This window comes from Bombyx mori, chromosome 8 (assembly GCF_030269925.1).
Source record: "Bombyx mori chromosome 8, ASM3026992v2".
Lineage (NCBI taxonomy): Eukaryota > Metazoa > Arthropoda > Insecta > Lepidoptera > Bombycidae > Bombyx > Bombyx mori.
In genome coordinates this window covers 957,099-978,864 of record NC_085114.1, presented here as the reverse complement: position 1 = coordinate 978,864, position 21,766 = coordinate 957,099, and the positions used below count along the sequence as shown (strand labels likewise).

Here is a 21,766-nt window from a genome sequence, read left to right as displayed (position 1 = left end):
TTTGTTTCAGTAGTTGTATCTCCCTCGTGAACGTGTGTTTGCTCTGGAATTGCAACTTCTATTTCTAAGTTCGTATTTGGCGTTATGGTAATCGGATATTCTCTTGTCTCAACTTCTGTTTTAGGAATTTCACTATTACAGATGGGAAGAGGTTTCTCATCGAAGATTACGTCACGAGAACGGACGAGCGTCGAGTGTTTTCCGTCTGTGACCCAGATACGGTAGCAATCTTCGTCGTACCCGATAAGTCGACCTTTTATCGCCTTTTTGTCGAATTTTCTACGCTTCTGCTTTGGAATATGGACGTATGCGATTGAGCCTATTATACGGAGATGTTTAATAATAGGTTTCTTTCCATACCAAAGTTCATGCGAAGATTTATCTAAACTTGTGGGACCTGTTCTGTTTAGTATGTATGCGGCGGTATTAATGAGCTCTGCCCATAGCACTTGCGGTAATGGCTCATGAGCGTACATCATTGATCTTGCTGTCTCAACTAGGGTTCTGTTCTCCCTTTCGCTTACTCCGTTTTGTTCAGGTGTATACGGGGTGACTAGTCGCTGTGCTATTCCGTGTGTGTCTAAAACATTTTTTATGGACGCGTTGTCAAATTCACCGCCGTTGTCACTTAGAAGGCATTTTATGGTGTGTCCGACTGTTTTAGTTTGAGCGATCATCAAAACTAACTTGTCTTTGACCTCGGACTTCTTGCGTATGAAGTACACCATACGATAGCCAGTAAAGTCGACTTTGAACAGAACGTAGTACTTATAGCTTGAGAAGCTAGATTGAAACGGTCCGCAAACGTCGGTGTGTACAATTTCTCCGGGCGCGGTAGCTCGGGTTCTTGTACCGAATTTAAGTCGATGCGCCTTTCCAAAGATGCAGCCTTCACAGGTCTCTTTATCTATCGGCAGGTTTAGACCTAGTTCGCGTTGGATCGTCGCTCTTACGTGTCTTTTATTTTGGTGAGCGAGTCTCTCGTGGTACAGTTGCATCGTTGCTGTAGTTGCAAAGACTTCGGGTGGTTTTTCTGGCAGTACGGGTTTTACTTCCAGTCGATATAAGCCACCTTGTTTTTGTCTCTTCCCTATTAAGCATACTTTCCCGTTGACAATGACGTTGCATTCAGTTGTCCTGGATGAAAAAGTGCTATTCGGGACTCGGTCGTGAAGTGCGAGTACGGAGAAGAGGTTCTTGCTTATGGCCGGAACGTACCAGACGTCTTGCAGGCTGATGTCGATTTGTTTCCCGTTAACATATCCTCTGAGCTGTACTGTTCCTTTGCCTTTGGCACGGACTTCATTACCAGCGGACGTTGTAACAGTGTAGTTCTCATTGAAATGTTCGTAGGTTTGGAAAAAATCAGCTCTGTTGGTGACGTGGCTTGTTGCACCATTATCTATGTACCAGTTCTCGTTGTCCCGTGAAACTGTGAAGATTTCGTTGTCTTCTAAAGACATGAGTAACAAATTAGCGGTCTTTGAAGTAGAAGGCGTTGCTGTCTGGGTCGGATTTTGGCTCTTAGGAGGTCTACCGTCACGGATCCATTTTTGACAGTTGCGTACTCTGTGGCCAATACCTAGGCAGTAGTTGCATTTAAGCTTCTTGTCCTTCTTCTTTTCCGTATTCGAAACCAGGGCTTCCGAATGATGCGAAGGTACGTTGTTACCTTGCAGTGCCCTTTCAAATGCGCAGAGATGACTAGTTAGGTTTTCTACAGTACGGTTGGATTTGGGCAGTAGGAGCCAACTACTTCTGAAGCTGAAGTATGAATCATCAAGCGTGTCCAGTATCTTACAAACAAGTAGCAGTTCGGGTAGCTCTTGGTTACTGTCCTTCTTGAGTTCTTGATTCAGTTCAGTCCAAATGTTCTTTAATTTTGACATGTGAGTGGCTATGTCGTCTGCTTGATCCCTTTTAAAGCTGAAGAAACTCATACACAGGTTGTAGGTTTTGTCCTCATTTGTTCCGTCGAACAGCCTGTGGAGCTCTAACCAGACATCACGTACTTTAGTGAACCGCATCACTTTTCGAAGTGTGTCTTCTTGCATATTGGTGGTAAGTATTAGGATAGCGCTGGCATCAGCTTTATCAAACTTATCTTTTTGTTGTTGATAAGCCGCCAATTCAGCATCGCCGCATCCGGTAGGTGGACGAGTGGGCTCCTGGAACGATCCTTCAACTACTTCTAGGGCCGACGGTACGGTGCGTAGTAAGCATAAGGCTTTGTATTTCCAGGTGTCCCAATTTTTTTCATCTAGGAGGCCAATCTGAAGCTTTCCTGTGATACCTTCCATTTTCGTAGTGCGGGTCCGTAACCTGATATTATTTAAAATTCTTGGTAGCAGAGTGCAGGCAGTTTCGAAATAATATACCTACTAACACACTTTTATATATTAGTATTAGTTACGTCGATGTTTTAGAATTTATTATCGAAATCACAGTTTTCTTATTTTATTTTACTTCACGAAGTGACAGACATTTTTTTTCACTTCTTCTTATGACAACTCTTGTCACTTCTTTCTATGTATATGTTTTTGATAAGGAGTTTCTATATCCATTAACTCCAACAGTTAAGCCGTACTTGAATACACACGTAGATTTGTTTTATGATTAAAGGATTACTGGTGGGCCGAGGCCTTTCCAGTTTCACCAGGACAGGGAAATCCGGCGAGAAATTCAGCGAGCTGATGCATGGGTTAGGCTGCACGCCAACCTCTTTGTCGAGTTCGACGAGCCTGCTCCTAGTGTTAGAGCTGAAGGCGTCTAATTCAAGGGTTATTGCATCTGATGGATCCGTAAGGACGTGTCGAGGGCACACACGTAGTTACGGACCACCCGATCTATGTACTAATTAGCACAGTTACTGGTACGACCTTGGTATTCGTGAAACCTGACTTAAAATATCAGCCCGCTGAGTTTCCCGTCGGATCTTCTCAGCGAATCACGAATCCGATGCGATAGCGGATGAATTCGCGAAGGAGCTTGAGCTATTATACTTCCTTCGAGTCGCTCGGTCAGCAGTTATCAAGTCCTCCTGGCTGAGACCGTGCTCGCTCACTTGCCCTGATGAAACTGGAAAAGGTATCTTGCCACCAGTATCGTCCCCGCTCCCTTTTGAACTGTAAGTTCTCGGCGTATTTTCATTTCTCTAGACGAATGAACTCCGGGCCTGCTTCTCTTAAAGATTTATCGAAGCGAATTGACATCACTAGTGTCGTTTTATATCTCTAATCGTTGATCGGTTCCGGGAAAAGTCCTTGCAAAACGCATAAGGAAGGGACCTTGCGTGATGTGTCAACATAGAAGATATCTCATAATGCACTTGACAACGTTTGTATTGCGAAACTTACTTAAACAGGATCTTATTTGAGAATAGCATGTTTGGTCCATTCATCAGGGGATATGTATGTATATGCAAACAGGCTTTTTTTAGCTATTAATGACTGTTGTATTAGTATTGAGTTACGCTCTGTATCAGGTAAGGTAAGGGTAAGTACCACCTCCCTGCCTATTTCAGCCGTGAAGCAGTAATGCGTTTCGGTTTGAAGGGTGAGGCAGCCCTTGTAACTATACTTGAGATCTTAGAACTTATATCTCAAAGTGCGTGGTGCATTTACGTCGTAGATGTCTATGGGCTCCAGTAACCACTTAACACCAGGTGGGATGTGAGCTCGTCCACTCTTCTAAGCAATAAAAAATATAATAATAGAACGGCTATCCCAAACTTCTAATTCAGGGTTTTTCGCACCAGAACCAGCCGAGACGGTGCTACCAAGCGGTTTTACAACAATCTCTACCTGATTTCTATTGATATTCAATCGATAAATTAGAATTAGGGAATAGCATAGGAACTTCCTAGAGTACTACTCGTATAGTTACTGTCAGGCCGCATTGCCGCACCTGCTCCGTAATGCCAGCGCAGACTCTGCAACTCAAGGCGCAAGACTCATCTAAAGGACATTACTGACGTCCCCGTAGCTGGTCCTGGATCGATATTATCTCACGACGCTTTAGTGCCATCTGTACCTCACCGAATAAATTGATGAGGCGACATCCTTGCATCCTAACCTCTTCTAACTGGAGAGGTCACTGGGTTGAAGCCGGGCAGTTTTTTTTTTTATTGCTAAGATGGGTGGTCAAGCACACGGTCCACTTGGTGTTAAGTGGTCACATGACCCCGGAGACATGATCAACGTAAAAGTCGCCATCCACGTTGAGACATTCTTAGGCTCAGTTTTTCAGTACAAAGTCAGCTCTACCTTTCAAAACTAAAGGCATTATTGCTTCGCGGCAGAAATAGGCAGGGCGGTGGTAACTACCCGTGCGGGCTCACAGCACGCCTTACCACCGGTAAATACTATTACAAGCAGTTGACATGTGTGTGCTGTGACTATAATTTTAATACTGTTAATAATACTAATGGTCCCGCAGTAGTCGAAATTTTGCTATAATTAATTGAAATTATAGATTTGAACATTATTAAGGTTCTATTGTCATGACAGGTTCTATTGACTTGATATACTTCTATAATCACAGATTTTGCCAAGACCACATACACTACAGACAAAAAATATTGAAGACAAACAATATTAACCTATTTTCAATTTGACCAAAGACTTTAAGCAATAACAAAAAATTGATAGTAAACAAAGAGTATGAGAGAGATATATGTGTATATGTGCGTCAAATACATGGTATGTAGTGTGTGTAATGTTTTCTTTATTGGTTTAATGTATCTTTTATGCATTATTTAAAAAAAAAATATCATTCTGCAACCCTTCTCTATATTCTCTAAAATTGTGGAAAATTTCATACTCCTTCGTCCGCGCAATTTTCGTAAAAAGGGATACAAAGTTTTTGCTTCACGTATTAATATATAGATTATATGAACTCAAATTTTCTGGGCAATCAAAATAATAATGAACCTTTCGTGTTATGTACCTTAGGTCGTACATGTACTATGACAATTTTACGTATCAGTGTTGGCACAGAGCCCGCCGGGACGAGCGGTGAATCAGCAGAACCCCGACGCGGAGTGCGCACGCGCGATCAATACAATGCAACCATTCTCCGCCCTGCTTGCATCAAGCGAACACCTCTCTCAAGCGTTCAAGGTCTCAAACTCATATTTTTCTGTATTGAAAAACGCGCGTGTATAACAAACGTCGCGTTAGAAGGTTACGCAGATGTGTTGCGTTGTAAAACTATTGTGCTCTGAACGCGTGTCGGTCGTGACTCGGATGTTGTCTGACGCTTGAAAATGGCTTCAAAAGTGCTCGTGCCCACATCGCCGTTTTCGAAATTGCAAGTGAGTTGTTTTTGTGACTTTCGATTAAACGAGACGTTCTTAAATTTTATTAGGAAAAAAAATGCGTCACGTTGGTAATGTTTCTTTGTGTGTGATCTTTTAGTTCGCAAGATTACATTTCGAGATCTTGTTTGCGCAAAAATATTTTTCTTTTGTTTTGACTCATTTTGTTTATAAATAAATATGTCATATTTTACGTTACATGTTATATGGGTGATAAATATCTAATTAGATAATTTAGATTATTTTGAAACCGGTATTATAATGTATCCTATATTTTGGCACAGACTTAATTACACTAAACGAATTAAGGACAATAGTTGCTTCATCGAAAAATGTCCTACGTTTTTAAGAAAATTAAAATTATTGTGCTTTGACTCGATTGATGCTGTAGGAAAAATACACCAGATTCGACAATTATCACAAGTAAATAAAAACATGAAAAAACTGGATATGGTGGTATATTCAGAACAAAGGACATTGCTTAACTTCATACAAATATACATAAAAGTGATATCGTGAGCTAATAAACAAGCAAACATTTTACCATCTTTACACATTATACCTGTTTTCTTTGTCATCGACCTCAAGGTAGACGAGCTCACGGAGCAGTTGATATCGAGCGGTTGTCGGGGCCCTTAACATGAATACCATCTTGAGACATGTGCCAAAGCCTGAATTATAATGTACAGCTGTCCCGTCCTTCAAAGTGTGACGCATGACTGTTTCGTGGTAGAAATAAATAGGACGGTGGTGGACCTATGTGGACTAGCTAAATAAAGTTTTATTTTAATAAAGAATCTAATTGTATCAACTAGCTGTTTAAAACGATTACCACAAGTCAAGCATTTGATTAGACATTAAGTAAATAAGCAAGTTGTCAGAGAATCGTATCCGAAGTACCTCCTCCTCCTCGCGTCGTTTTCCTCATTTCTGAGGGTCGAGACTCCCCCGCTGCATCAGTTTCTCCCGTACGATATCCCTCCATGTGCTGCGATCCTTTGCTTCATGAAGGGCATTGTGGAAATTGATGCTTAGAGAAGATCGTATTTGGTCCGACCATCTCATGGGACTGCGTCCTCTGGGACGTTCCGAAGTACCTAGACACTGAAAATTATTTATTAATTTAAGGTAACTCTTTAGTTCTGAATCTAAAGTACCAATGTCCTGATGCAAATGAGAGCATTGACCCGCACATCAGCTGATTTGTAATTATGTTACATTGCGTTGCTCGCATACGCATTAGTGGTCTAATACATCTCGTTGTTTTGGTGGTTAGTGATTTTGGGTATGTACATCTGGGTCCGGGTTCGATTTGTAGTTGGAAGCACTGTTTAAAGTTTGTGGTAAAAGCAGGGTAAAAGTGTTTTTTTTTTTTTGTGTCATGACTGGTGTTCCGGAGCCCTTTCAAGTTTCTTACCAGTTTCATCAGGACAGATGGGCGAGCAACAGCTCAGCCAGGAGGGGTGGGACTTGAGAACAGCCGCCTGAGTGCCTCCGAAGGGGACCTAACAACTCAAGAGCAGCTGCTTAGCTAATGAAATGTGTTTTGTCTCATGCGTGTTTTCGGTATCAATATGGAAACTTGTCAAGGGACGGTCTGGCATCGATTTTACGCTCGGCAGATCGACGGTGTTTAAAAAGAATACTTTCTTGAAATTATCAATAAAATACCCGAAAACTGGAGCTTTTCTGGTCGTTTTCGTTTAACTCTTTGAGGTCCAGAGTTCACACGTATTGGACATATAGTTTAGTCTTACATTAGTCTTAGGACCGCATAGGGTAAAGCAGTAAATATTTGTCTTTGTTTGAAGAACGCTCTCCTGACGGCTCCGAGAGTACAGGGTGTTAAAAATCGTATACCAACATGGCAACAGTAGCGAGAAAACTAATATTATTAACAGAAAATAATACTTTATCTATACTTCTATACTAATATTACAAAGAGGAAAGATTTGTTTGTTTGTTTCGAATAGGCTCCGAAACTACTGGACCGATTTGAAAAATTCTTTTTCCATTAGAAGCCGACATTGTCTCTGATGAACATAGGCTACATTTAAAAAAAAAAAAAAATATTTTTTTGGTTTCATGTGTGTTTTAATGTTTCCGAAGCGAAGCGAGGGCGGGTCGCTAGTAATTTATATATAGATAAACAGGAAAAGACACAACACTTTTGCTTCTTTCTTTTTAACAACAACATAACGTACTCGAGAAAAGCCTTTTTAATATTTTTAATTGATTTAAGGATCATTCATCCTTTATACTGTTAATAATATTATGTTACATTTTACTGGGGGTTTTCAGTGAGACCGCAGAACTGGGTCATCATACACTAAACAACAAAACAAAAACCTTAAAATAGATAACTCACACGTGCCAATTTGAAACTAAAATTTTCACTTAAATTTAAATACATATTAATGTGGAACTATAAATCTTTAAACTAATTGCAAAAGCGTGTCATATGCATAACTGATTTATTTCGAACCATGTTTTCGTGTCACGAGCCTTTTAAAGGTTCTTTATTATGATATTATTGTGTGCAGGTTAACATAGATAAATGATAACAAACAGTAAATTTAGATAAGTATTTAGCTTCGTACGTCACAAAGGCTCGCAGGTTTAAAATTGGGTATGCTTTTTTTTGTTGCTTAGATGGGTAGACGAGCGACGGCCCAGCTTGTGTTAAGTGGTTACCGAAGCACATAGACATATACAACGTAAATGCTGCCACCCACCTTGAGATATGAGTTCTAAGGTTTCAGTATAGTACAACGGCTGCCCTTCAAACCCAAACGCATTAATGCTTCACGGCAGAAATAGGCAGGGTGGCGGTATCTAGCCGTGCTGATTCACAAGATGTCCTATCACCAGTAAAACAGGTACTTTGTGAAAGACATTGTATCAAATGTAGGTAGGTATGAGATTTTGTGCAGATGAGCCCGATCCATTTGGTATTTTGTGGTTATCAGAGCCCATGGACGTAGCAAAGTGAATTCCGCGACTCACCCTGGGAACGACGTCTGAACGGTATTATAGCAATGACTTCACTGATAACTAGATCGCACAGTTTCGCGTTAGAAATAAAATATCTTTGAAGCTACATAATTGTTCCAACACCAATAGAGGGATCTCTGTAATATTAGATGAATTCTAGATATGCTTATTTTGAATTCTAATTTGATACATGAAGTAAAGTTTGTGTTATGTAATTTGTGTATATTCCCATACAAACAAAGTCCTGAATTTCGTGAAAATGTATTTCGAATTAGTGGTAAAGTTATGAAATTTTGGATCTTTAGGCCTGCTTGAATAAGTATTATTTTGGTTTGAATTAATAACTACGCTGACATAAGTAATTAACTCAAATGAAGAAATTATACATGACATGAAAATGAAGCAACTAGTTATTGAGGTCAAAAGAATGTCTAAAATAGTAATAGTAACTAAGTTGGCGGCAGGTGAGCGTGTTTCTGTATCAGAAGTTGATTCAGGTATCGCTGCAATATCAGAGGCCATTCATGACTTACAAGCTCATTGCGGTAGGTTGACCGCGGTGTTCCGCGGAGATTTTTTTTGCTATCAAGGATTACTAGTGAAAATCTTGCGCGTTTCTTAAGTGGACCAACATCCGTACAAATATAAGTCTAAGGCTCCTGTCTCTAAAGGTAAAACTATTGCGAGCGGTACTTGGAGTTGAAAGTGTATTAGATAAGAGATTAACAGAGTGTTGGGGAATTATCTGGGCAATCCCTCATGAGTAAGGTCAAAGCGATCTTTTACACAAACGAACCTAAGTTCTAAGAGTCGAAATCAGTTTGGCCTAAAGGATAAGACGGCCAATGCATTCGTATCGAGCGAAACGACTGTGCCAGTGTTCGAATCCCGTAGGCAGGTGCACATTTTCCTATTTTTATTTTTTATGATTGATGTCTTTCCGGTGGCCTGTAGGCCTTTCCAGTTTCACTAGAACAGGTGGGCCAGTAAAATCTCACTCAGGAGGGTTGGGATTTACTTCATCTATTTTGTCATGGTCTCAAGGCTAGATAACGTGAGGGTATTTGGTTAACCTAGCGCTATCCACCCGATTTTCCTCTCCGAGATATATACATTATAATATAAATATAATCATAATAAATTACATGAACAGTGGTAGGAAAACCATTTCGGGATGGTACGTGATATATACAGCATGATAGCATCCAAGGACCTATTCGCTATAAAGCTACCGATATAGCTAATTGAAATATTGTTGTACAGCTCAAGAAGACTCCTCCTGAAGGCGGCGGCTTCGTGATCAGCAATGACGCGGCGGCCAGGGTGGCTCACCTCGAGCACAGCGTCAGGTTCCTCCAGGAGCAGCACCGGTCGATGCTGAGCGGCCTCCACGCTGAAATCGAGGCGCTCAGGGAAAGAAACAGAGGTTGGTTCATTTTCTTTGTTCTAAAAACGGACTACGGAGAAAAATAGATGTGTGGTGTCGTGTGACACCGGATAGGAACGAAGATCCTTATTATAAAAATATTAATTTTAAGTTCTATTCGAGGTATAAAGAAAATAATTATTCAGGTATACATTTTTTATTATGATTTTTTTATTGATAAAAATAAAACTTTATTTTATTCACAATGATTTATAAAAAATATATAGTAATAATATATATAGATAGACTACATTAGACACTGTATAGCCATCATACTAAGACTATACATAAATAATAAAAATCTTACGTTACGGACGTCTTTTCCCGGTTAGGGTACCCCTCCGCATCGTCCCATAAGGAACTTCGTTCCAAAAATCAAATCATATGACGTCCTTTTCATCATCATCGATGTATTCTAATTTACTGAATGGAGAGATACATTCGTGGAAGAAAAGACATTCGGAAGTTAACCATTTCTTAGTTATTAGTAATTGAAGTTTTCTGAGACTACAGAGTGCTTAATTCTGAAGAGCAACAGTCTTATGTTTCTAGGCATGGACCTCATATCCTATGAGGCAGTATTAACAATCAAATTACAGTAAAATCTTATATTATTATGTCGTAAATATCTATATATTAATACGTGAAGCAAAATCTTTGTATCCCTTTTTACGAAAATTGCACGGACGGAGGAGTATGAAATTATCCACACTTATAGAGAATATAGAGAAGAAGTGCACAATGCTAATATTTTTTTAAAATGATGCATAAAAAATACATTAAGTCAATAAAAAAAACGTTACACACACTACCATGTATTTGACATACACACACATGTTTTGGACACTTTGTTTATTGTCAAACTTTAGTTAATATCTGTGGTCAAACTGAAAATAGGTTAATATTGTTTATCTTTAATATTATTTGTCTATAGTATAGTCTTGGCGAAATCTGTGATTATAGAAGTATAATAGTCTCTGACAATATAACCATAATACCTAATGTTCAAACTTATAATTTCAATTAATTATAGTCGAATTGCGACTACTGCGGGACCACTAGTTTAACCTAAAGCCGCGTCACAACCGATCCTTGTCCCATCAGCTGGTCTTGACATTAAAAACAAAGAATAGATTTAATTTTAGAATGTCATCTTAACAGCAATCGCCATTACTGCCCTTATTTTCGTTATGGCATTAGTCGCCTTACGTCCGAAATTATTACATTTAGCTTGATCGGTTTCCTGTCACGGTCCACTTGTGGAATGCCAAAATAAACGTTAGTATATTTCAAGATGGAATTTCTCAAGATCGGTGCACACTCCCAGGCTATAATTATAAGTTGCATAAGCCGTTCCGTCGAAAGGTGTGCTTGAGATTTTTCTGTATATATTATAATATGCTTTTTGATAAAGTTTGTACTTTTTGTGTGTGTTTTCGCATTTTTATAGGGCATTCAGTCATTAATAAGATTTTTGTGATTGATCAATGGATATTACAAAAAAAAACCGCGAATCGGTTCTAATTTATTGTCGCGATACTCGAATAAAAAATCAAGCTGACAAATAGTGACAATAACAGTGATTGGAAATCGGGACAGCTTAATTATTGTTGCTTTTGTCATATTGTTGCTTTTTCTGTGAAAACTTCAAAATACAATTTCTTCGGACTTACCCTATTAGTTAAGGAAAATCGCAGCGTGCTATTTTAATTTTAGTTCAAGAGCTACTTTAAGGATTTACGTAAAATCTGTTCTTAGTGAGCGCCTTTATTCACAAAGGAATATATTTTCCGAATTTAAAGGCTATCAGACGAATAATTTGTATACAACTTTCGTATTCAAGGTATTTCGCTTTTATTAAAATACTAGCGACCCGCCTGTAATTTATTATTGATTTTTCCACTATTTAATGGATGTTATTATACATATAAACCTTCCTCTTCAATCACTCTATCTATTAAAAAAAAACCGCATCAAAATTCGTTGCGTAGTTTTAAAGATTTAAGCATACATAGGGACAGACAGTTACCTATAGGGACAGAGAAAGCGACTTTGTTTTATACTATGTAGTGAAGACAATAATTTGCTTTACATAATGCACAAACTGTTATAGAGATACATTATAAAATCATACCTCTTGATTGTGAATTCCCTTTTTTATTTTAGGACGTTTAAAGAAAAATGTATTTTAACATTACAGATTTACAATTCCAATTGATCTTCAACAAGGAGTCTTCGAAGGCCAGCTCCCCTACCACGATGCCTGAGCCGCCGCGTAATAATGAGGTAACCACGTAAACTAGATCTCTGTCCCCAAGGTTACAAATAATTTCATTTAATGTACGGTAAGGCACTAATGCAGACTAAATTGCGTGCGTAACACGAAATTACGAAGAGTTACGAAACTTGAGTGATTGTGGAAACGTCCACACGCGGCTATTAAAATATTACATTATAAAAGCCATTACACGGAAGCGGATAGTGCATACGTACAAATTAAAAAAAATCCACTTAATACAAAATTAAATAATCTATAAAATATATTAATACGTGAAACAAAAATTTTGTACCCGTTTTTACGAAAATTGCGCGGACGGAGGAGTATGAAATTTCCCACACTTATAGAGAATATAGACAAGGAATCCAAAATGTTAATATTTTTTAAAATTATGCATAAAAAATACATTAAATCAATAAAAAAAAACATTACACACACTACCATTTATTTGACACTTTGACACACACACGCATGCATACTTTTTGTTTATTGTCAAACTTTTCTTACAGTCTGTGGTCAAATTGAGAATAGATTAAATATTGTTGGTCTTTATTAATATTTGTCTTAAAGTTTAGTCTTAAGTGTAGGCGAAATCTGTGATTAAAGAAGTATGATTATAGAAGTAGTCCTTGACAATAGAATCATAATAGTGTACATACTTATAATTTAAATTAATTATAACTGAATTTCGACTACTGTGTAACCACTAGTAGCTATACATAAACATGCTGCTTATTCATTATAAATATATTATGAATTTTTTTAAATTTAAATCCCTACGAAAATGTACTAATACTAAAAAGTATTTGATTTTTTTTAATTTTTTTTTTATTGCTTAGATGGGTGGACGAGCTCACAGCCCATCTGGTGTTAAGTGGTTACTGGAGCTCATAGACATCTAGAACGTAAATGCGCCATGTTGGAAATAATGTTATTATTGATAAACCTACATATTTTATATCTCAAGTAATGTTGCACATTAATAGAATTAAAAAAATCAACGACTTGGTTTATTCAGAAATCAATTGCTTTATTTTTTAATTCTTACTTATCCTTATTCTTAAGTGTTTTAAGTGTTTTTAACTGTAACCTTGTTGATAATCCACTATAAAAATCAAATGTATAAAGCGTAAACGATTAATATGAGGTCACTGTTACATTTCGACCTCATGTCTCAAGGTAAGCGTTCGAGTTGTTATGTTAATGCGTTACAGTAACTTAATTGATTGGCGTCACACTAAATTTTGTTACATTACTTTGAAACTGTGCGTTGTAATGCAATAAAATATAATAAGTACAGTCATTTATGGCGTTATTCATAATAAGTGGTTATGGAAGGTTATAGTCTCTTTAAAATAATTTTAATTTTTTATAAATATTATAGTCTTGTTTTAATTACATAATTGGGTTGAAACACGGTTGTACAATAAAACTTAAAATTCTTTGTTATTGCTTAGATTGGTTAAGTGGCTACTAAAACCCATAAAAAACAACAACGAATTTCCCACCACCGTCATTGAGACATTACTTTTAAATATTAGTAGTACAACGACTTGACCCTTGAAATCGGGATGCATTAGTGCTTCGCGGCAGAAATATCTCAACGTGGGTGGCGGCATTCATTTTGTATTGTCTAAGGCTAACCGCTAAACAATAAGTGGGCCGTAAGTTCGTTCACTGAACATAAAAAAGCAAGCATTACAACACGTACATTCATTTTTTCTATATTCTAATTTTTTTTACGTAGTTTTTATTGTTGAAAAAAAAAATACTGTTTAAATATTGCTGTTTCTATTTTACAGCAATCGAGTTTAAAGGCATTGGTACTTCGTCTGGAACACGAAGTGGCAGCTGCCAAGGAAGAAGCGCGTGCTGCGGAGGCTAAAGCAGCTCAGCTACAGAAGTTGGTCGATACAGAAACCGAGTGAGTTACTAAAGAAAGAATCATTGTTTTGCTGGTAAATTGGCCCATCCACTGAACGACTCTCGAAGACAGAAGCCGGGCAAGGCAGGGCGGCTACTGTGGCCTAAGTACGCCCGGCCGGCGGGTATTTATGACCTCTGATGTGCATGAGCGACGCCGACTCTATTGTCGTCTGCTTATTTACTCCGTGTGAAGAGATGTATGTTTCACAGAAAACTTCGTGAATTCGAAGCGGAGAGTAGAAAGTGCAAGTGTTCCCAAGCGGTGGGGAACGAGGAGACGGGCGCGGAGCTGCGCGCTCGGCTGGCGGAGGCGGAGCGGCTCGTGCGGAGACTGCGCGCCGACGCCGAGCGCCAGCGACGAGAGGTACCGGCGGGCGGGGCCGTCACTAACCACCTGTTTGACGGCGCGGCCGCTCACCGCGCTCACGTACGTGTTCCTCTGTGGAACTCGCGCCTCGCAACACACTCTACTTATGTCGCAGATGTCGTATCTTTCGGCTTCAGAAACCTTATTAAATCAATTGAACAGTATGTTTCCAAAGGCCAATAGTATGGATGTTGTGAGTGCTCAGGTAGATACTACCCTGTCTCTTCGACGTAGCTGGCATGGGTACCGATAGACCGGGTCTGATGTAATACAATCGGAGTTTCAGCCTCACGTTTCACTTCACGTGAGTTCTGTTACCGATAAAAAAGATTCTCTAGACTTTCTTACAAGTCTACCGTGTGATTTTTTTTAATAACCTACTTAATTACCAGTAGCCCCGAGGAGCTATTCTGGTTTCACCGAACTGCTAGACAAGCTTACGGGGCTCAGTTTGAAAGTTTATTAACATTTGCCCTAACAAGAGTATTGCTTCGCTGAACCTACCATCAGACCGGAATTGTGACGCACTGAAAAGACCCGACAATTTTACATTGGGCACATTACGATGAAATGCGTCATGTGCATCCAATACCTAAATTCTTTAGTACTGTTGTTGATGGAATAGCACATCACAATATTAACAAAAAGAAAGAGAACAAAATTTATTATATTAACTTTAATATGAAACGAGTAACAGTGTTTTGCGAGGATGTGCCCGCTGACGGAATAATTCCCGGAACTGAACCGATGCAAACGGGACGGCGTGACGCGGTCGATGCACGTCCTTACGGATCCATCAGATCCAATAACTCTTGCATTAGATACCTTCAGCTCTAACACTAGGAGCAGGCTGAGGAACCTCGGTAACCGTACTCGTCGAACTCGACAAAGAGGTCGACGTGCAACCTAACCCATGCATCAGCCCGCTGAGTTTCTCGCCGGATCTTCTCAGTGGGTCGCGATTCCGATCCGGTAGTAGATTCATTCGCGAAGCAATTGCTCTTGAGTTGTTAGGTCTCCTTCGGAGGCGCTCGGGCAGTTTTTAGCAAATCCCCCCCCTCCTGGCTGAGCGTTTGCTCGCCCACCTGTCCTGGTGAAGCTGGAAAGGCCTCCGGGCCACCAGTAATCTTTCAATCATAAAAAAAAAAAAAAAAAAAAAAAAAAACGCGGTCGATGCACACTTAGAATTTGTCCAAAGAGTTTTAACACATTCAATACATTAATTTAGTTCAATTGGTACGTAGCTATTTAGCCATAGATGTGCTCCACGAATTCATCCGCTTCGATAGTTAATAATAAATTACAGTTTATAAAATTAAAACCTGTCTTTAATATTACTTAACTAAAAATTCGCAATTTTGTTTACTTTGATGACAACTTCCATTCGGCTAATATGATTTGAAAACCGAACTATCGAACAAATTTTGATGAAATTTCCATGAGGTAAATCAGAATCAAAGAGTGTTTTCTATCAACAATAAAATGTACCATAGTTTTCTCAAATCGGTCTATTTATGATGGATTTCTGAGATAAGTTCATCCTAATTGAGAATCTCTTCTTTTTTAAATCTCTTTCATAACTATGAAATACGCATTTAGTTTAGTTTTCAACAGCATACTTATAAGATGAGTCATCATAATTTAGGGAGTTTTAACGTTTCCAAGTGACCATAACATTGTGAGATACGATTTCCAATAGCCTCTTAATATCCAGTGGACCTTGACGGACTAGCTTTTCTCTACGACAATAATACAGAATTGCATCAGCTGCCATCAATAGCATCACAGCACCAGCTTGCTTTAGCGTAGTTATTCGCGTCCAAATGAGGTTCTGCTAACGTTTTTCTGCCGCCAAACAATCTTTAATTATCGTTTTGAAGGATAGGACGATTGTTCTCTATATGCAGTTAAATCTTCGATCTCTCGCTTAAGCAAACTTACCCATAAAATATTTACAAAATATCTGTACATAAACTTAACTGATACTACATTAAATTCTAGTATGTAGTGTGTAATAACTTTGGTGTGTGTGTGATAATTCTCTTTGGACAACGTGTTTGCGTTTACATAAATCCAAGAATATATTATCAGTGTAGTTGTAAAAAACGTATAGTCTGTATTATTAGATTGGAATATTTGTTTGTTGTTTTGTTATTTGTCCGTGCCGTTTGCAAGTACTGTCATAATATTTGTTGTGGACATATTTTATTTACGCTGTCACTTTAGTTTTCGTATCGATTTTTATTTAAGGAATTGTCAAGAATCTTCTATTTTGCAATTTGTGCTTTTGTTTTTGATTTCTTAGGCTATGTAAATTGTAACGATCATACAGTAGATGTTTTAATAACTAACTCATGTAGAACTATAGATTGGTTATTTTACAAATCTATTTATATTATTTCAAACTACCTAATTTGATTTTTATGCTAAAGATCTTATCTTATTCTTACCTTATAACAATTATTTTTATATTTGTTTTTTTGACACTAGAGTTCACTAAAAGAGTGTTTTGAATATATTATATTAGTAAATCATATGAATTTAATTAATTATTTTACCAGATGTTAAAAATGGTCATGTTTTTATTTCGTAGAAACTTTTTTTCAATGTTATTGTTTTCTTCAACAGCTGCATTGCATGAAGAACTCTCTGCAGGCCAGCATCCGAGTAAGCGGTCTGGAGCCAGGCTTCGGTTACCAGAACAACTATCACTTCCCTCCTGTGCACAATCCTGAGTTCTGGAGGGAACCGATGAGAGAGTGAGTTGATTTTTTCGCTTCTAGATAGATCTTGTTTTGTATTTCGTGGTCAATATGGTACCGAAGCTCATAGATAACGTGAATGCTGTCGCCAACCTTGAGCCGTGAGTTCGAAGTCTGGATTGATTGTACGAGTATAAACGCAGCCACAACTGTTTAATAAGGAGAAGTAGTTGATTCAAGAGAGAAATTGGTAAATCTTGCGTCATTGCAAATTCAAAACTATTTTATCTGCTATGGTATTTAAATCCTGGCATAATTATATCAATTACTAGGTATACAAGAGGCGTCTCATTCGTGTGGCCACGGACGCGTAAAACATAAAACCCCTATTTTCAGAGACTTCAATTTGATTGGTGCTCGCGGCAGAAGCACCCGACGACCTCTGACGTTACCAGAGTTGTCTGGGCAGGGAATACATCGCTCCACCGTCTATGCCAATAGTTAGTATTACTATAGTACGTTTAAAGTGAATAATTGTATATTATTGAAGATAAATTCTGCTAGCTGAAAGTCAGATTGGCTTCTCATCATTATAACATTATTCAAAATCTTGAGAGCTTATTTGCATCCACTCATCCACCCATATACCTTTACCCTGAACCGTCAGATTTTCATTTCTTTCACTCTCTTCAAAATTAATTTGGTTAGGTTGACAGTAATAGAGGACTGTTAAAACTCCTTGTCATAGCTTTTAGATAAGTATGTCTGTTTATAAACTAGTATGATAAAAATATCTTTAACTTGTATTTAAAATACGAAAGTACTTTTCAATTGACTTATTATGTATTTTTTTATAATTATCATTTATTAAGTAATGAACCGTTTGTATAAGAATTAGTAAAGCTGGTTCTGAGTTAGAGGTAAAGGATCGTCGGCTTGCTTAGTACCCATCATCATAGCGTCATTTGTCAATTTACATCATGAAAATATTGTAGTAGTAGTTTCATTTTTTCAAGTGGAAAGGAATTCACACAACTTTGCTCCTCGCGTTCCCGCCAAAAACTCCTGAGAATATTGTTTTCGTGATCGTATTTAATCTATGGTTGTTTACAGATCATACACGGCCGAGAGCGAATGGCTACGAACAGAAGAGCAAGAAGACACAACCGAACGCCGAGAACATCTCCCCCAGAACTCCCGAAGAGACAGGTAGTATAAACTTTTTTAAGTAGATATTGAACTCGTTGTATCTGCTCTAGTTGTGACTATGACAACTGTAGTGCGCAAGTCATTAGAATTGATCTATCAGATTCATTAGTTCAAGTTGATACGAGTGCAGATGTTTATCTTGTCTTTGATAGTTCAAGGACACTATGTATTTATCGCACAAATTAGCCAAATGACCAATCGTAATGATCTTGATGTCATAGGGCACGCTATGATGTCTCAATAAGCATTCTTTAAATCTCCCGTTAGTCTCATTATTTTTCGTTATCAAATTTGCTATACATAATCGTGATATTAAATCGTCGTAATCATTAATTAATTACGCATTCGCGTTTCCCGCGTGCTACGGCCGGCCTTTAAGCGAGGTTAGACAAGAGTCCAAGATGGCGGAAGCGGTTTGGTTGTCTCTGACAATGTTTATTTTTATGAGCTACGGCATCCATTCACTTATCCACAAGGAAACTCGCCTGTCTTAGATCGCATTGAAATCATTTATCACATTATCTACACTTGATGGATGTGTGAGAACGGGTATTACCTTTGTTTGACATTTCATTGTATAACGACTGTATAGTGATGCACACTTTCTATAATTATTAATTAATGTTAGCTCCTGTACAGTTTCTGTTAAGGTGGGTATTCAATTCTATATATACACAATGTCCTACAGAAGGCAGAAGTGCGTGGGATGGGACAGCAGTCACTTAGTTTAATGGACCGTAAGCTCGGCTACGGCTGTGGCAATAAACATGTTATTATGAGAAAATAGATAGATATCAAAACTCAAGCTCAAAACGGATATCTACTACAACATACCTATTATATTTTATTCTCGTGCTATTCGTCAAAATGCAAGACTCACAATGCGATAGAGTAAATTTATCATTCCGATTTTGTGGGGCTGTGGTCTTCTATTTCCAAGAAGTGAGGATTAATACTGCACTGTGGAGTCAATCCAATTATTTTTAGTTAAAAAAACGTACATAAGCATAAAAATGCACACAGACAGTTTCATATAAGCGTCTTTAGCGTAGTGAGTTCTTCATTCTGTATTCAGCATGCTTTTTGAAGTCATCATCACATTTAGGTGTGCAAAACATTTTGAAAATTCTTGAAAAGTCATTGTCATTCTAACTGCGACAAGTTATTTCAAAAGTAAAACATCGGAAGAAGTTGGAATTATCATATTTAACCCGTATAGATTTGTGTTTTAGCCCGAGTTGAACAAAGAAGGGAGTCTCTCAATTCTACTGAATATATTTCTTAAGATAATCGATCCATTTTACCGACATTTTATTGAGCGAATTTAAATTTCAGAATGCCGTTTAAATACAACCGAATGTCTCCCGAAAATCGGTGATTGTAATAAAGATGTTAACGCGAAACATCCGCAATTGAAAATTGTTGTCTCGAAATACATACCCCACGGAAACGGTGAGGATTCCATTTAGTTTTCCTTAAATGTTCTAACTAACCTTCTTGTGAATAACCGAAGTGATTTAACGCGTTGAAAAATGGTTTGTTTTGCTGTTCAAGTTCAATAACAATTAACGGGCATTAATTGGGGATAAGGATGTTTTTCGTGTGACTATCTCGAGGACCGTCTATTTTGTCCTTGTTTTGTGAACAAGGAATATGTTCATAAGGTCAAGGAATCTTGGAATGAGTAGATTCGAACCCAAAGTTTTATTACACACACACAGCCACAACAGATGACTGGTCTGGGCAAAATCAGGTGCTATCAGTGTCGGTCAATAAGCTTTTGTACTAACAATGTCTCAACTATGTAATAAGGGTGTTGGAATCCAATTAACGGTTATTGTGTGCCCCTTCATCGTGAAAGCGGCTTTGGTCAGAATTAGGGTCGTCTATGGTGCAGGGTGTGAACAGGGCAGTGCGAAGGGGTGCCAGCCTCAGGACTTTCAATGAGCCCTAGACACGTCCTTATGGATCCATCAGCTCCAATAACCCTTGCATTAGACGCCTTTAGCTCTAATACTAGGAGCAAGCTTATGGACCCTGGTAACCGTACTCGTCGAACTCGACAAAGAGGTCGACGTGCAAGCTAACTTAAACATCAGCCCGTTGAGTTTCTCGCCGGATGTTCTTAGCGTGTCGCGATTCCAATCCAGTAGTAGATTCATTCACGAAGCAGCTACTTTTGAGTTGTTAGGTCTCGTTCGGAGGTGCTCGGACAACTGTTAGCAAACCCCACCCCTACTGGCTGAGCCTTTGCTCCCCCACCTGTCCTGGTGAAACCGAAAAGGCCTCCGGGCACCAATAATCTCTCAAATATAAAAAAAAAAAAAACGTTTAATGAACCTGTTATATTTGTATATAATCCATTTTTACCGCGCGCTTACTATGGGGCTCTAGAGTAATGGCTAGAGACCCCTTTGGTCAGAATGATGACTTTTGTAAATGTTTTTGTTTTTATTACTTAGATGGGTGGACGCGCTCACGGCCCACCTGGTGTTATGTGAATACTAGAGCCCGTAGACATCGACAACGTAAAAAAATAAAATAAAAATAAAAAAAATAAAATAAAATTCATTTAATTCAGACCCTCTTAAGTCCATATGTTGTAAGTTGAATAATACTTAGAACTATGTTAGTAAAATTAAAATTAAAATTAAAATTAGCAATTAAAACATTTAAACATTTAATTCATAAATCTGCGCTGCTTTGAGGCACCTGGTATATGGGTATGTATATGAACCCAGTGTCTCAAAACAGCACATTCGGGTTTATTACCTATAACCATCAGGATATTATTAGTACTCGCACGAACCCCACGCATCAGTGAGGCCGTTCGTTTGCGGATGATTGATGAAAAATCATCCACGTGAGCATCCGCAAACATACCTGATGCGCTACAGTACCGCGGGAGCCCCAACAACATCCCGAAAGCATTATTATATTGCGCTCTGAGAGCATTGTATGCCCGCCGCGCATATCGAACCCACAGGGTACAGGTATATAAGGACTGGCAAAACGCCTTGACAAGGTTACCTTAACCTGTGCGGTACAACGGTATAACCTGCGGGCCAGCATACTGCAGCGGACAGCCAACGCTCTCCGTTCCCTTTCAATATCTGCATCATCTTTAAGGTGCTCAGTTACAATATGGCCAAGGTATTTGAACTCAGTAACCCTCTTCAGTGGAGTACCTCCGAGCGTCACTGGTGGCACATAACTCGGTTTTGTCTTTGCTGCCTTAAAGACGAGCAGTTCACTTTTTTTAACATTATAGCGGAGCCCGTGAGATTCCGCGTACCTCTCACAGATGGACAACAACCGCCGGAGAGCACCGATCGATGGGCTCAACAGCACCATGTCGTCAGCGTAACTGATGCTGTTCACACAGTGACCATCAATCGAGCAGCCGACACGTGCCTCACCGAGTGCCTCGATCAACTCATTAATATACAGGTTGAAAAGCGCCGGTGAGGTTAAGCCCCCCTGCCTCATCCCGCATTCCAACCTGTACTCCTCCGAAAGTGTGTTTGACCATCTTACCTGATTGGTC

General features: G+C 38.7%; 1 protein-coding gene across 6 annotated transcripts in view; it reads left to right on the top strand.

Annotated features, from left to right (window-relative positions):
* Nucleotides 1-21,766, top strand: part of LOC101746896 (uncharacterized) — a 29,613-nt gene that overhangs the window by 1,855 nt on the left and 5,992 nt on the right. Inside the window, exons 1-9 of one of the 6 annotated variants that reach the window (XM_012689748.4) lie at nucleotides 4,985-5,314; nucleotides 9,575-9,737; nucleotides 11,938-12,023; nucleotides 13,818-13,939; nucleotides 14,152-14,368; nucleotides 16,937-17,067; nucleotides 17,407-17,510; nucleotides 18,124-18,219; nucleotides 19,555-19,671. In XM_012689748.4, the coding sequence (XP_012545202.1) occupies nucleotides 5,267-5,314; nucleotides 9,575-9,737; nucleotides 11,938-12,023; nucleotides 13,818-13,939; nucleotides 14,152-14,368; nucleotides 16,937-17,067; nucleotides 17,407-17,510; nucleotides 18,124-18,219; nucleotides 19,555-19,671 (1,084 nt within the window). In that variant the 5' untranslated portion in view covers nucleotides 4,985-5,266. Of the gene's footprint in view, nucleotides 1-4,984; nucleotides 5,315-9,574; nucleotides 9,738-11,360; nucleotides 11,581-11,937; nucleotides 12,024-13,817; nucleotides 13,940-14,151; nucleotides 14,369-16,936; nucleotides 17,068-17,406; nucleotides 17,511-18,123; nucleotides 18,220-19,554; nucleotides 19,672-21,766 lie in introns of those variants that run through there. The other 5 variants (XM_062669598.1, XM_021347453.3, XM_021347454.3 and 2 more) reach the window with 5 other exon arrangements.